At 33.1% G+C, this 12,246-nt stretch overlaps 2 protein-coding genes across 3 annotated transcripts; both read right to left on the bottom strand.

Moving 5' to 3' along the window:
• Window positions 1–780: 780 nt before the first annotated feature.
• LOC658760 (cytochrome P450 6BK7) lies at window positions 781–2,495 on the bottom strand. Of its 2 annotated transcripts, XM_015984514.2 has the most exons (3): window positions 2,349–2,495; window positions 1,630–2,295; window positions 781–1,569 (listed from the first exon to the last, which is right to left on the bottom strand). In XM_015984514.2, the coding sequence occupies exons 2-3, from the start codon at window positions 2,291–2,293 to the stop codon at window positions 821–823; spliced, it is 1,413 nt and encodes a 470-aa protein (XP_015840000.1). In that variant the 5' UTR covers window positions 2,294–2,295; window positions 2,349–2,495; the 3' UTR covers window positions 781–820. The 2 variants fall into 2 exon arrangements, with proteins under 2 accessions (XP_015840000.1, XP_970215.1); XM_965122.4 differs by having other exon boundaries at window positions 781–2,295.
• A 1,933-nt stretch (window positions 2,496–4,428) lies between these two features.
• Window positions 4,429–7,347, bottom strand: LOC658833 (cytochrome P450 6BK6). Its single transcript, XM_008201874.3, has 4 exons — window positions 7,117–7,347; window positions 6,986–7,068; window positions 5,616–6,934; window positions 4,429–5,563 (listed from the first exon to the last, which is right to left on the bottom strand). The coding sequence occupies exons 3-4, from the start codon at window positions 6,931–6,933 to the stop codon at window positions 5,400–5,402; spliced, it is 1,482 nt and encodes a 493-aa protein (XP_008200096.1). The 5' UTR covers window position 6,934; window positions 6,986–7,068; window positions 7,117–7,347; the 3' UTR covers window positions 4,429–5,399.
• Between the last annotated feature and the right edge of the window lie 4,899 nt (window positions 7,348–12,246).

A 12,246-nucleotide genomic window follows, 5' to 3' on the forward strand; every position in this document is an offset into this window, starting at 1 on the left:
TTACAAGTTGGTTTGATGGTGCTAGAAACAGAACAAAGGCGATTTTTAAAATTCCTTTATTGTAAAGTCATTATTCACCAAGCTAGTTCTACCATAATCAGCTTCTTAACCACTTTCACATAAGAGTTGCAGTTGTTTAGAAGATGAATGTGACATTTTTGCAAATAAATTAGTTAAGTTAGTTAAAGCGCTAAAATGCAATTTGGTAATCATATTTAGTTTTAGAATAAATTTATTCTTTAAATTTTTGTAAATAGGTAAGTTTTTATGATTTTCTAAAAATATTTTTTCCTCTTTCTAAATATTATTTTTGTCTTATTTTAGTTTTTATTATTGTTTTCTTAGATGTTTTAGCTTAGACTTCAGTCAAGGGACTTACGAATTTGTTCGTAATAAGCGATTGTTCGTTCTAATCGAACATAATCTCTATAAAAAAAAATTTATGTTAAATGAATTCTAAAGCTTGGAATAAACACCCAAAATAAAGTATTAATCTAATTTATTAGTCTTCATTATTTTTTAGATAATATTTAAATTTTTTATCTCCGGATTAATTTTTTTTCCTATTTTCTTGCAAGTCGCTATTCCAAGCTATAAGTTTAGCTGTTCGAGATATGAGTACCTACTTAATTACACTTTATATTTTCTTGCTCCTTGTTCTTAAAAAATTCCTAACTTATATTTTATACATAAGTGTTTTAAAAACGTATTTGGGGTATTTGAAAATATCGAAATATTTGGGGTTCGAAGTCAATTCGATAACTTCATTGAAACAACGCATGAGTAACATCGTCTATTCTTCCTACATCTGCAACTTAAACTAAACTTTTTGCGCATTCAACCACACGTCTCCCTCTGCGGCCAAAATAAACGAATTGGGTTTCATTTTCAAGGGTGTTTGGGTCTTACTATTTACCGAAAACTTGTAATTTTTTAATAAAGCAGTGAGGCCAACCTTGGTTTGCATTAACCCGAACCGCATACCGATGCAAATTCTGGGTCCTTCACCAAACGGCAAGTGGGCATACCCATGCCTTGATTTTTTCTTCTCTTCACTGAACCGATCTGGGTCAAATTGACTCGGATTTGGGTACAAATCAGAATCATAGTGGATGCCAAGAACCGGGATAAAGACTCTGGTTCCTTTTTGGATGATCACATCCTGGTCTGGGATTTTGTAATCCTTAACACACTTTCGTGTAAGTACGGGAACTGGAGGGTACATCCGCAATGTCTCGTCTATCACTTGGTCCATAAACTTCAAGTCTTGAATGGCATCGTAAGTGATATTTCCATGTTTGGCCAAAACCGTTTCAATTTCGTCACGAACTTGTTGCTGCAAATCGGGTCGTTTGGCCAGTTCGAATAAAGCAAAAGTCATAGTTGTTGAAGATGTTTCAAACCCAGCAATGAAAAAAACGAAGCACTGGGCTGCCAATTCTTCAATAGTTAACATTTGTTCTTTCTCAGTATTTTTCAAATCGATGAGCAGTTGCATGAAGTCTTTGCGGACCAAATTGTGCTTTTCGCGATATTTTACTGTGTCTTCCACCACTGAGATAAAGAAATCTGAAACGTCCTTTGACGTGATCGTCACTCCTAGCGTTCGTGCTACATTGGGAAAATTACCCGAAAACAAAAATTTCGCAATTTTTAAGTTGGACACTTGGAAAAATTTTCGCCCATACTCTCTGAACGGAGAGTTTTCATCTTCGAAAGTCTTGCATTCCAGTCCAAAAGCACACGACCCGATTATATCAGTGGTAAAACACCCTAACACTTCTTTAATATCAACTGGTACATTTTTATCAATCTGTTGCAACAACTGTGGAACACAATCGACCAAAGTCTGAAACATTTGTTTCATTTTGCCGGATGTGAAAGTTGGGCTTAGTTTGGTTCTCAAATGCCGCCACTTGGGGCCTCCAAGAGCAAACAAATGGGCACTAAGAGGATCGTTCTTTTCGTTATAGTAAATCCCACGGTCTGTAAAGTAGTGGAAGTCTTTGGTCATAATATTTTTGATGTAGTCTAAATCGGCGACTAGGTAAATGGGGTTGAGGATTGAGTACAAACCCCCGTGTTTCCACCCCCTTGATTTCAGTTCCTCGTATTGGCGTTTGAACCGAAAACCGGCATTTTCTGTTCGTTTAAAAGGACCGGTTCCGTTTCCGTACGGAATTTTAGGTTCAAGGTATTGAAGGTTGCGTCTTTCCCAGTATTTGTAGGTCCATTTGAAATAGGCGAAAAGGGTAGCCAAAAGAGCGATTGCAACGCCCACAAAAGTAAACATTTCTGAATTAAGAACCAAAAATATATTTGGGAAATTAGTAAGTATTGGGACTTACCTTCTAGTTTGTAATAGTTGGTTAATTAAAGCATAATAGATTCTTTTATATTGTTAGAAATGCATTATCATTATGTTTTGAAAGTGATTAACTCTTTAAAATGATTCAGAAAATGTACACAACAGTCATCAGTTTAATTGTCTTAAATTGGGTATTGTTCTTTCCATAAGCTGGTCTGATAAGACACTTTTAGATAACTCACTTATAAACAACATTTTCGACGTACTGTCACGATCAAAAAGAATAATACCCCTGAAACCGCAGCTACAAATTTTTTTGATAAAAACTATATAAACGAACTGGGTGTTGTGTAAACTAACTGGACAATTTGTAAACTAACCTGTGTGTTAAAATTTATGACCTAAAAGATTTTAGTCGGACTTTTGCTATGTAGCCTGGTTGGTAGGATAGTGTCATTCTTGTTGATCGTGACTGAACCTAAAGGATGCATTCATTTAAATTTCTAATTAAAGAGACATGATTCAAAAGTATTGGACCAACTTTCACATGGTGATAAAGAAAATTTAGCTATGCATAAAAATGACACAGAGATTTTTTTGCACAATCCATTGTTCTTAGTCACTTACAGTAGGTATCTGTTGTCAAGACAGTAGGATATGTTTACTGGTTGTTACGTTCAAGGTGTCGCGTCAGTAGGTACCATTACAAAAAAAAACGGTTTTACACTTTTCGTTTTAATAATTCATACAAAATACAATCAGTGCTCTTTTCATAACATTATGACTAGGTACGTGATAAGTCTAACAGACTTATTAATTAAATAAATTAAATTTAGTTTATTTGAATTAATACAGGGTATATACTTTCAAGCTATTTAAATTTTGGAGCATCATATTTAATTGTTTTAAATGGAAACTCCTATTTATTCTTACATCATTCGATGCGGAATTAAAAAAAATAACATTTTTTTCTTATTACAACCCTAACATATTCAGAGTTATTTGCCAAAAATCGTTCTCTCAACGACAAATGACTTTGATGATTAAAAGTCGAAGATGGTTAATGTTTTTAGCAAATAAGTCGGAATAGGGTTGTGATAATAAAAATGTTTTTTTGAGACGCTGCATGTCAATTTTCAAAATTTTGTTTCCTATACGTTAGTTGGCAAGTATATAAAAAACAAATTGAGATAGAAATCAGCGATGCTACATCTCAATTTTTTAGAAAAGTTAAATAAATGTGTCAAACATATTTTCCTTTTTTGATGATTAATGCGTTTAGCTTGACAGCCATCGTCAATTCAACGTTTTTTTATGTAAACATTAATTTAAAAAGAGATTTTTGTATCAGTACAACACCTTTACGTATAAACCTTTCAATATAAACATTTTTTCGTTAAATCTAAAAAAGGTACCTATTATTATTAACAAGAGTTGATTGTATAAACAATTTTATGTACAAAAGCATAAAATTTTGGGATTGTGGTCACAAATTATTATTTTACGAATCGTGGAGTATATTTTACTTTATTTACGAGTTTAAAATAAGTGACAGGTCTACTGTGATATGCTTTCTGTTAAAATTTCAGAGTGAGAAAGTAACTCATTTTTCAAAATGACTTGACAAAAATAATGCTTTACATAAGGAAGGGCTTGTGAATCTTCAGAAGTAGAGAAACATATTAATAAAGTAAAACATGCCAATCTGAATAAACAAACAATACACTTACCCTCAATGTCTTAGACGATTTATTGATTAATAAATTTTGTCGGTTAGATAGTTGCTACGGTAGAGATCATCAGATTGATGATTCTATAGAAATTATGAAACCGATAGAATTTATCTAACGATAACTTGTTCAAGAAACTGGGGTTAACTCAGGGATTTCAACGGTTACTTAAACTTAATAGCTGAATTAAATAAAAACAATCGTTATTATGATTATAATAATTGCCTCAGTGGATTTATTATACTAATAAATTTAACTGAGTTTGGTGGAACCGACCTTAAGACTGCTTCAAAGCTAATAAAATTAAAAATTGGTACATAAAAAGATTAAAAATACAGTAAGATTAAAATTCTGTAGATCTAAGTGACTGAAAGAATGATACTTAATAAAAAAATTTAAAAAAATATTTATTTAGAAAAAAGCTATTATTTAAAAAATGCACTAAAAAGTAACAATTAATGTTTTTTATCAGAGGAGAATATTTTTGCTAACAAATTAGGATTTTAAAATTTATAAAAGCTTTGAGAACGCCCATAAGCTCGTAAATCATAACAAACCTGCATTACAGAATTACTTTCTTAAACACTGTTCCCAAATTTTTTTAAATTTTAAAATCCTAATATATAAGCAAAAATAATCTCCTCTGATAGAAAATAGTTATTACCTGCACTCGTCACAAGTGACAACATTTGAGACTGAGTGTCGCTGATAAAAGATCTAGTTTTCGGCATTTTACGAGATAAAGCATTTTTACTTTTGCCTGTTATCAAGATTTTTTCTAATGTTGTCAGTTGTTTCTTGTGTCTTTCGCTGCTTCGCTGGAGAGGTGATGATTTCCTCATTGTGAAACGGGAGACAATGCACTAGATGCTGCACTAATTAAAGTATAAAATACACATTCGAAAATCTCGTCACAAAAATTCGAGACTGAATTTTGCTTATAAGCATTGTTATGATAATGAACCACGTGCAAAGCTTCCTGATTATTTTATTCATTTACCTTTAAATTAGTTTTGCTTAAAATTGCTCTTTACTCTTCACCATTACGTTTGCGGATAAAATAGTATATTTTATTCGGCATAAATGTGAGTTTATGTGGCTCAGCTAAATTATTTGCCTCATTGCATTCGGCAAAATAAACATTCATTTTCGCCACATAAACTATTACTTTTATAAGTTTTTCATTTTCTTTACAAATAATCAGTATTTTGAAATAAAATTTGGTCAATAGGTGCCCCTCGACCATTTTAAAGAAAAAAGTTTTCATAACAAGAACTAATACAACATAAAGGACTACAAAGCAAGTAATAAATATGGAAAAATGCTAACAATCACAATATCAAAATGACATTTATAGTACTTCACAACTTTTCAGCATCGAGCCAAATTTCTCCTTCAGCTGCCAAAACAAACGATGCAACTTTGAATTTCAACGGTTCTTGTGTCCTTTCCCCAACCTTAAATTTGTAGTTTTTCAACAGTGTTGCCAATCCAACTTTGGTCTGCATTAGACCAAACCGCATCCCTGGGAGAAACACACTACTCAAAAAAATTAATTTTTTGGTGCTGTTTCCTACCTATACAAATCCTAGGCCCTTCACCAAACGGAAGATGTGCATAATGATGCCTTGCCTTTCTATTCTCTTCATTAAACCTCTCAGGATCAAAAGTTTTAGGATCCGGATAATATTCTTGGTCGTAATGGATTCCCAAAACTGGGATTAGGATTGATGTCCCTTTTTCAATAATTACATCCTGGTCGGGAATTTTATAGTCTTTGACACATTTCCGGCCAAGCATGGGAACAGGTGGGTACATCCTTAAAGCCTCGTTTATGACTTGGTCCATATATTTCATTTCTTGGGTGGCTTCGTATGTTATACTCCCCTCATATCTACTTAAAACTGTGTTAATTTCATCCCTGAGCTTTTGTTGCAAGTCAGGTCTTCGACTTAATTCGTAGAGGACAAAGGCCATGGTCGTGGATGATGTTTCAAAACCGGCAATGAAAAACACAAAGCTTTGAGCAGCGATTTCGTTAATTGTGAGGGTTTTACCGTCTTCACCCTTCAAGTCAATCAATAATTGAATAAAATCTTTGCGTCTGTAATTATTTTTTTCGCGATATTCAACAGTTTCCCTCACTACTTTAAGGAAAAATTCTGAAACGTCTTTCCGTGTCAATGTTAATCTGAACAGTTGTGCAAGTCGCGGAAAACTCATCGCAAAAATTATCTTGACTATATCGAATTTTGTTGGAACGAAAGCTTTGCGTCCATACTCCCGGAATGGTGAATTATTGTCGTTTGAGGTGTTAAAGTCAAGCCCAAAAGCACATGACCCGATGATATCAGTTGTGAAACACCCCAAAACTTCTTTGATATCAATTGATTCCATTTTTCGATCGATTTGTTTGACTAAACCTGGGGCACAGTCGACCAAAGTCTGAAACATCATTTTCATTTTTCCGGAGGTGAAAGTCGGAGTTAGTTTAATTCGTAAGTTGCGCCACTTTTCACCACCGATTGCAAATAAATGTGCACTAAGAGGGTCGTCTTTTTCATTGTAGTAGAAGCCACGGTCGGAAAAATAGTCGAAATCTTTCGTCATGATGTTCTTCAAGTAGTCCAAATCGATAACCATATAGCTGGGTTTGAGAATAGAGTAAAGACCTCCGTGTTTCCATCCTTGTGCTTTCATCTCATCGTAGAAGTTTTTCATGCGGATACCGCCACTTTCCTTCTGGCGGAAAAGGTTTGAGTTGCCAAAAGGAATGGTAGGTTGAATGAAAGGGACGTTTTTTTGACTCCAGTATTGGTAGGTCCATTTAAAGTAAGCGAAGAGAATGGCGAAGAGTGCAATGAACACGCCCACTAGGTCGAGAAATCTAAACATTCTGTTGTGGAAACATGAAAAAATATGCAGGCGAAACTATCACATTACTAACCTGTGTGATCTCAATGTGGTGTAATGTGTGACGCACACGACCTTTTTCGTTGTTGGTTTCAATGACGCGAGGAAATGATTAATCTGTTAGATGAGATGGTAAGTAAGTAAGCATTTACTGGTTGTGCAAACCTGTGTGTATGTTTTTCTAAACACTGTTAGCTATTTTAGAGGCGAATGTTTATGTTATCTGTGCTATACTATATTTGATTTGAAACAATGAATCAATATTATAATACTTATAATACTTATAAATTGTTTTTTCCTCTCTATATGCAACCGTTAAGACACCTATGCATTCTGTTTATCGACAAGTTAAAAATTAGAAAAACAGATAAGAGATATCAAATAAGAAAACAAAAAAAATGATCATGAGTTTTTTTTAATACTTAGGTATTAGGTGAGTAAAAACTACGGAATTAAGCATTGTTTATTTAAAGACTTTACTTTTTAAAAAACCTGATTGGTGAATTACAATGTTTTCAAAAAAAGAAAAAAGGAAAAAATCACAAGATAAATACTCACACGGAAAACACCCACACAGAAATAAGTTCAACCGTCAAAATGCCCAAAAAAGGCTCACAGAAAAATTAATTCAATGAAAAAAAAACAATCTCTACAATTGTGGATATTTAGGAACATATTGATGCCCTAGGCTACCTAATTTGCCGGAAAGTAGCTCTTTGTAATACGAATTACACTTCAAACTTTTAAAAGGTACCACCCTTCTTCTGACACCTCTAATGAACTGATAAACTGCTCAAAAAATGTTAAGGATATTGATGTTTTAATGTAGACTGCTTTACAACAGTTAAAAAAGTATTAACTCTAACATCAAACAAAATCTATTAATTTTCAAGCCTTGGAATCTGATAAAAACATCATTAAATACAGGGTGTCCGTTTTTCTAGCTCCACCATGGGGATCTCAGTTATTTTATGAGATACGAGGTCGGTTAAATAAGGACAATGGTGCGCATTTTTATGCTGAACAATTATCTGAAAGAAAATTTGATGTGTCAGTTTTAGTTTTTGAATTATAGAGAAAAATCAAAAAAATTTAGTTTTGTTTCTATTTTTTCAAGCAAAAATTAAAAGAACTAGACGTCTTTAAATAGGACATTTATTTTATAAGAAATCTAAATCTGTTATCGTCTTTTTCAAGGCGTTCTTGATGTCAGAATTACAACACTCAACTTTTGTTTTTCTTATGGGCGCTATATTTAATACATGTATTTTTGAAAAGTCTTTTTGTTTCACGTGATATGATTGAATATTACATGCTGGTTAAAATTAAGAAAAAAGCAAAGAGTGCATTGGAAAAAAAACACAAAAATTTTGTTTAATAACAAACTAAATTTTGACAGTTGTAGTAAATGTGCAAGCATAACTTTTATAACTGTGTCTTGTTTTGTTTTGCGAAAAATAAATATCTAGCTTATCACGTCGTTTAGTTTTTAAATAAGTAAGCTTGACGGAAATGTGAACGTTCTAGATTCTAATTCAATTAAACTTCTAAAATCTAGTTTGTTTAAAAACAAAATTGTTGGCGTTTTTATCCAAAACACTCTTCGCAAAATCGCTTTTGTCTTAATTTTAACCAGCATGTAATATTCAATCATATCATGTGATACATCATTGTTATCAGAAATAAAATCAGTTTTCAAAAATACAAAATGCGAATATGGCTTCCATAAGAAAAACCAATGTTGAGTGTTGTAACTCTGACATCAGGAACGCCTCAGTAAATACGATAACACATTTAGATTCCGTGTAAAAAAGTGCCTAAAGAACATGCTAGTTAAAAACGTCTAGTTTTTTTAGGTTTCGCTTGAAAAAATAAAAACAAAAATAACAAACTTTTTTTTCAATCATTCAAAAACTAAAAATAACACATCAAATTTTCTTGCAGATAATTGTTCAACATAAAAATGCACACCTTTATCTTAATTCAACCGTCCTTGTATCTCTGATAATAAACTGAGATCCCCCTGGTGGACCTCGAAAAACGGACACTCTGTATGTATCTGAAAACTAACAGTTTTCGACAAAATTTGAGTTGAGACGCCTTGATATACAGTCCGGGACATTTCTATTTGGACATAAAAAATTTGAATTTTCTGACATTTATACGTGTATTCAGCGTCTATGTGAACAAAAAATTGTTCTCTCTCTCATTCTGTGGTCCTTGAGCTTTAATAACAGGGACATTTTTTAAATTGGTAGCATTAGAAAATGACAGTAAACAGCTGACTGATGTAAACAATAACACAATAACAAAGGAAATGTTATAATTTTAATCTATATAACCAGTGGCTGCTTTAAAAGTGTGTACTAACGGGATAATAACATATTTACGCAAGTATTTTTGAAGGTAGAAACATTACTTGTCATATAACAACTACTCAGATTATATGATGAGACGGGAATGGCACAATACAGAATTGCAGTCAATGATTGTGCTGGAGAAAGCTGCTGTGACGTACTGACAGTACTGACTATCGCTGGTTATACGACTTGTGCAATTTGTGATATATTTTGTGTGAAAAACTGGAAAACAAAGTGCATAACTGCATAACCTCACTTATCGCAGTTTTGCACATTTTGATGATGGGAATTGCGGTTCAAGTAATTATGAGTTATAGATGGAGCCCACTGTTTACTTCAAAGTAAGTTCACGAGTTTTACAGATACTTGGTTAACTTTTCTATTTTCATATAAAATTCAAACTAAACGAAATCGAAAAGCTTAATTTTGTCATGTTTTTTATTAATTATTAAAAAATTTATTTAAAAAATCACAGATAGTGTTTATAATTTGCAGCTGAAACCTTTTGGGTCCACTTTTTTCGTTGTTATTTCCTGGCAGCCACTCTTGTTTTAAGCAGAATGGGTGTAAAGTTAAAAATAATCCCGTAAAATTGTTAATATAACTCCTTTGCACTGGCATGGCATGTATTTGAAAACTTACGTTTAACAAATACGTCACAAAGTCTCAGCCATCGTCGAAAAATATAATAAGGGCTTTATAACAAGAAGCGCTTTCTGATTTTACTGTGGACGTGTGGAAGAATAGTGTGAAATATTGCGAAAAACCAACTTTTACTCTTGTGTACATTTTTGTACGTCTCTATCTGAGAGTAGTCGTCTTGTATAAAAAATATAGCCTACTAATAAAGGAAATTAAAGTGTTTTTATTTCTGGGTTGCCCCCAATTCCACTTTGCCCTTGTCTGATAATCAAGACACTGATAATGAAATTGGTGTAAGTGCATCGAATACAAATGTGTTGAATAGATGAATAAAAGAGAGACAACTGCTTTTTTCAAAAAGGCCATTTCAAATTTATTCAAAAAGCACAGCCCCATTGAAAAGGGTCCATTCACGATGAAGTTTGGCTTCCTGCATGACATAGGTCTCGGGCATCAAGCTCACTGTAAATGGTCTAAATTGGTCTTGCATCTCTAAGACATGGACTCACTAAGAGCGACTTCTGCAGTAGGCTTGAGACCTGCCTGCCTGCCTCGCAACAATCTCTGCACTATGATTCCAAATCATTCTATAAAACGCTGTCAATTACAAGCCATGATATGAGGCATGAGGCCGTCTCAGTGTATGTCTTGTGGTGTACATTGAAACTGTTTCTTAAAGAACCCATTCACAATGAGATCTGCTTCGCTACATGCGGCGCGACAGGACTCAAAGACTAATCCTAAAAGACACAAAAAAACTGACACAGTTTATCATTTTAAGCCATTGACAGCGTTTTCGAATGTTGGTGCAAAGACTTGTCGCGAGGCAGGTTTCAGCCTTCCGCCAACGTCAGTCTCAGTGAAGCCCTCTCAAAGTGATCTCAGCGAAAACCATTCACAATGAGATTGATCTATGAGGCCTATGTCGTGCCGCATGCAGCGAGATATGTCTCATTGTTAATGAAAATAGGGCCGTTGTTGTTGTTTAAAGTCGTTTTTTAAAACTTTTGTGGCAAATTTTACTGATGTGGCAGAGAGGGGGCATGCAATTGGAACAGGACGATGACTACCCTAAAAGGCACTTCGAGGCTTTTATGGCCTTTTTAATGCAAATTTCAACTTTAAATCTGACAGTCATACCAAGGTCAAACATAACCTCAACAGTAATCCAGCAACGGTACTTCAAAGCATTTGAAAGTTTCTCCATTTGTTTTTAAGTGTTCTAGTTGGTACGTTTTGCTGTGCTTTACTGCAATAAAGAAATATTTAAATTTTTATTATTGTTTACATTTGTCACCTGTCAAACACATCAAACAACCAAGTTCCCTAAATTTGAGCTCTTATCTAGTTTTTGTGCTCTATATAGTCTCGCGTCAACGTATGCGCTATGACGTATCTCATATACAAATGTCCCGGACTATAGCAAATACAGATATTGTTTTAATAATGATACATAATTTTAACAGCGTTTAAATAATTGATGCAATCTCTACAAAAGCGAAAGAAACGTAAATTTCAGCAAGTACTAAGGAAAAAACAAACACACAATTTTGTTATTTCGTCAAAAGATCATGTTTCACACAAAATCTTTTAAACTTTTTTCTCTAAAAGTATTTTTGTGAGAAAACAATTGGATATTTGTTCAGTTTAAAAGAAAAACCAGTCTTTTCATTTTTCGCTTAAATAGGCAACTAAATATAGAACATTTAAAAATTATTATTTGGGAAGTTGTTCAGTAATGTAAATTATGAACAATTTCTTGACTGACTGTACAAGAAAACTTTGTCCACATGTAGGTATTATCATTGTCAAAATGATGATAGATGGCACTCATCTATTTTGACTTTGAAAATTGTATTTAAACGAAGAGTTGACTCTTTTTGAATTCTGCTTGTTTTCTAATGTTATTAAAGTTATCGTATTCAATTTTTTTTCTGAAAGTATTGTTAAGCAACATTTTATTTTTTGGTAGTACCATTTCGACAATTAAATGATCGACATTGTTCAAAAATTAGGGGTTTCTATTTAAAAAAATGTCGATGACGAATAATTACTCAAAAACCAAAAGGTGAAAAAAAGTCAAGTTTAATTAGGTATTGACTATTGTAAGTAGTTTCTAAGTATTGTCATCTCTGTCAAATCTTTGAATTAGTTTTTTTTTCACTTCTTTTGCAACGTTGTTGTTTCAAGTGTAGGGTTTCTCTTGATTTATGTTTTACATTACCGTGATTTTTGTTGTTGTGTATTCTTTCGTTTTTAGATCCGAAGCCTTTTTGCATTATTTTGACGAATC

The sequence above is a fragment of the Tribolium castaneum genome, chromosome 8, assembly GCF_031307605.1.
Source record: "Tribolium castaneum strain GA2 chromosome 8, icTriCast1.1, whole genome shotgun sequence".
Lineage (NCBI taxonomy): Eukaryota > Metazoa > Arthropoda > Insecta > Coleoptera > Tenebrionidae > Tribolium > Tribolium castaneum.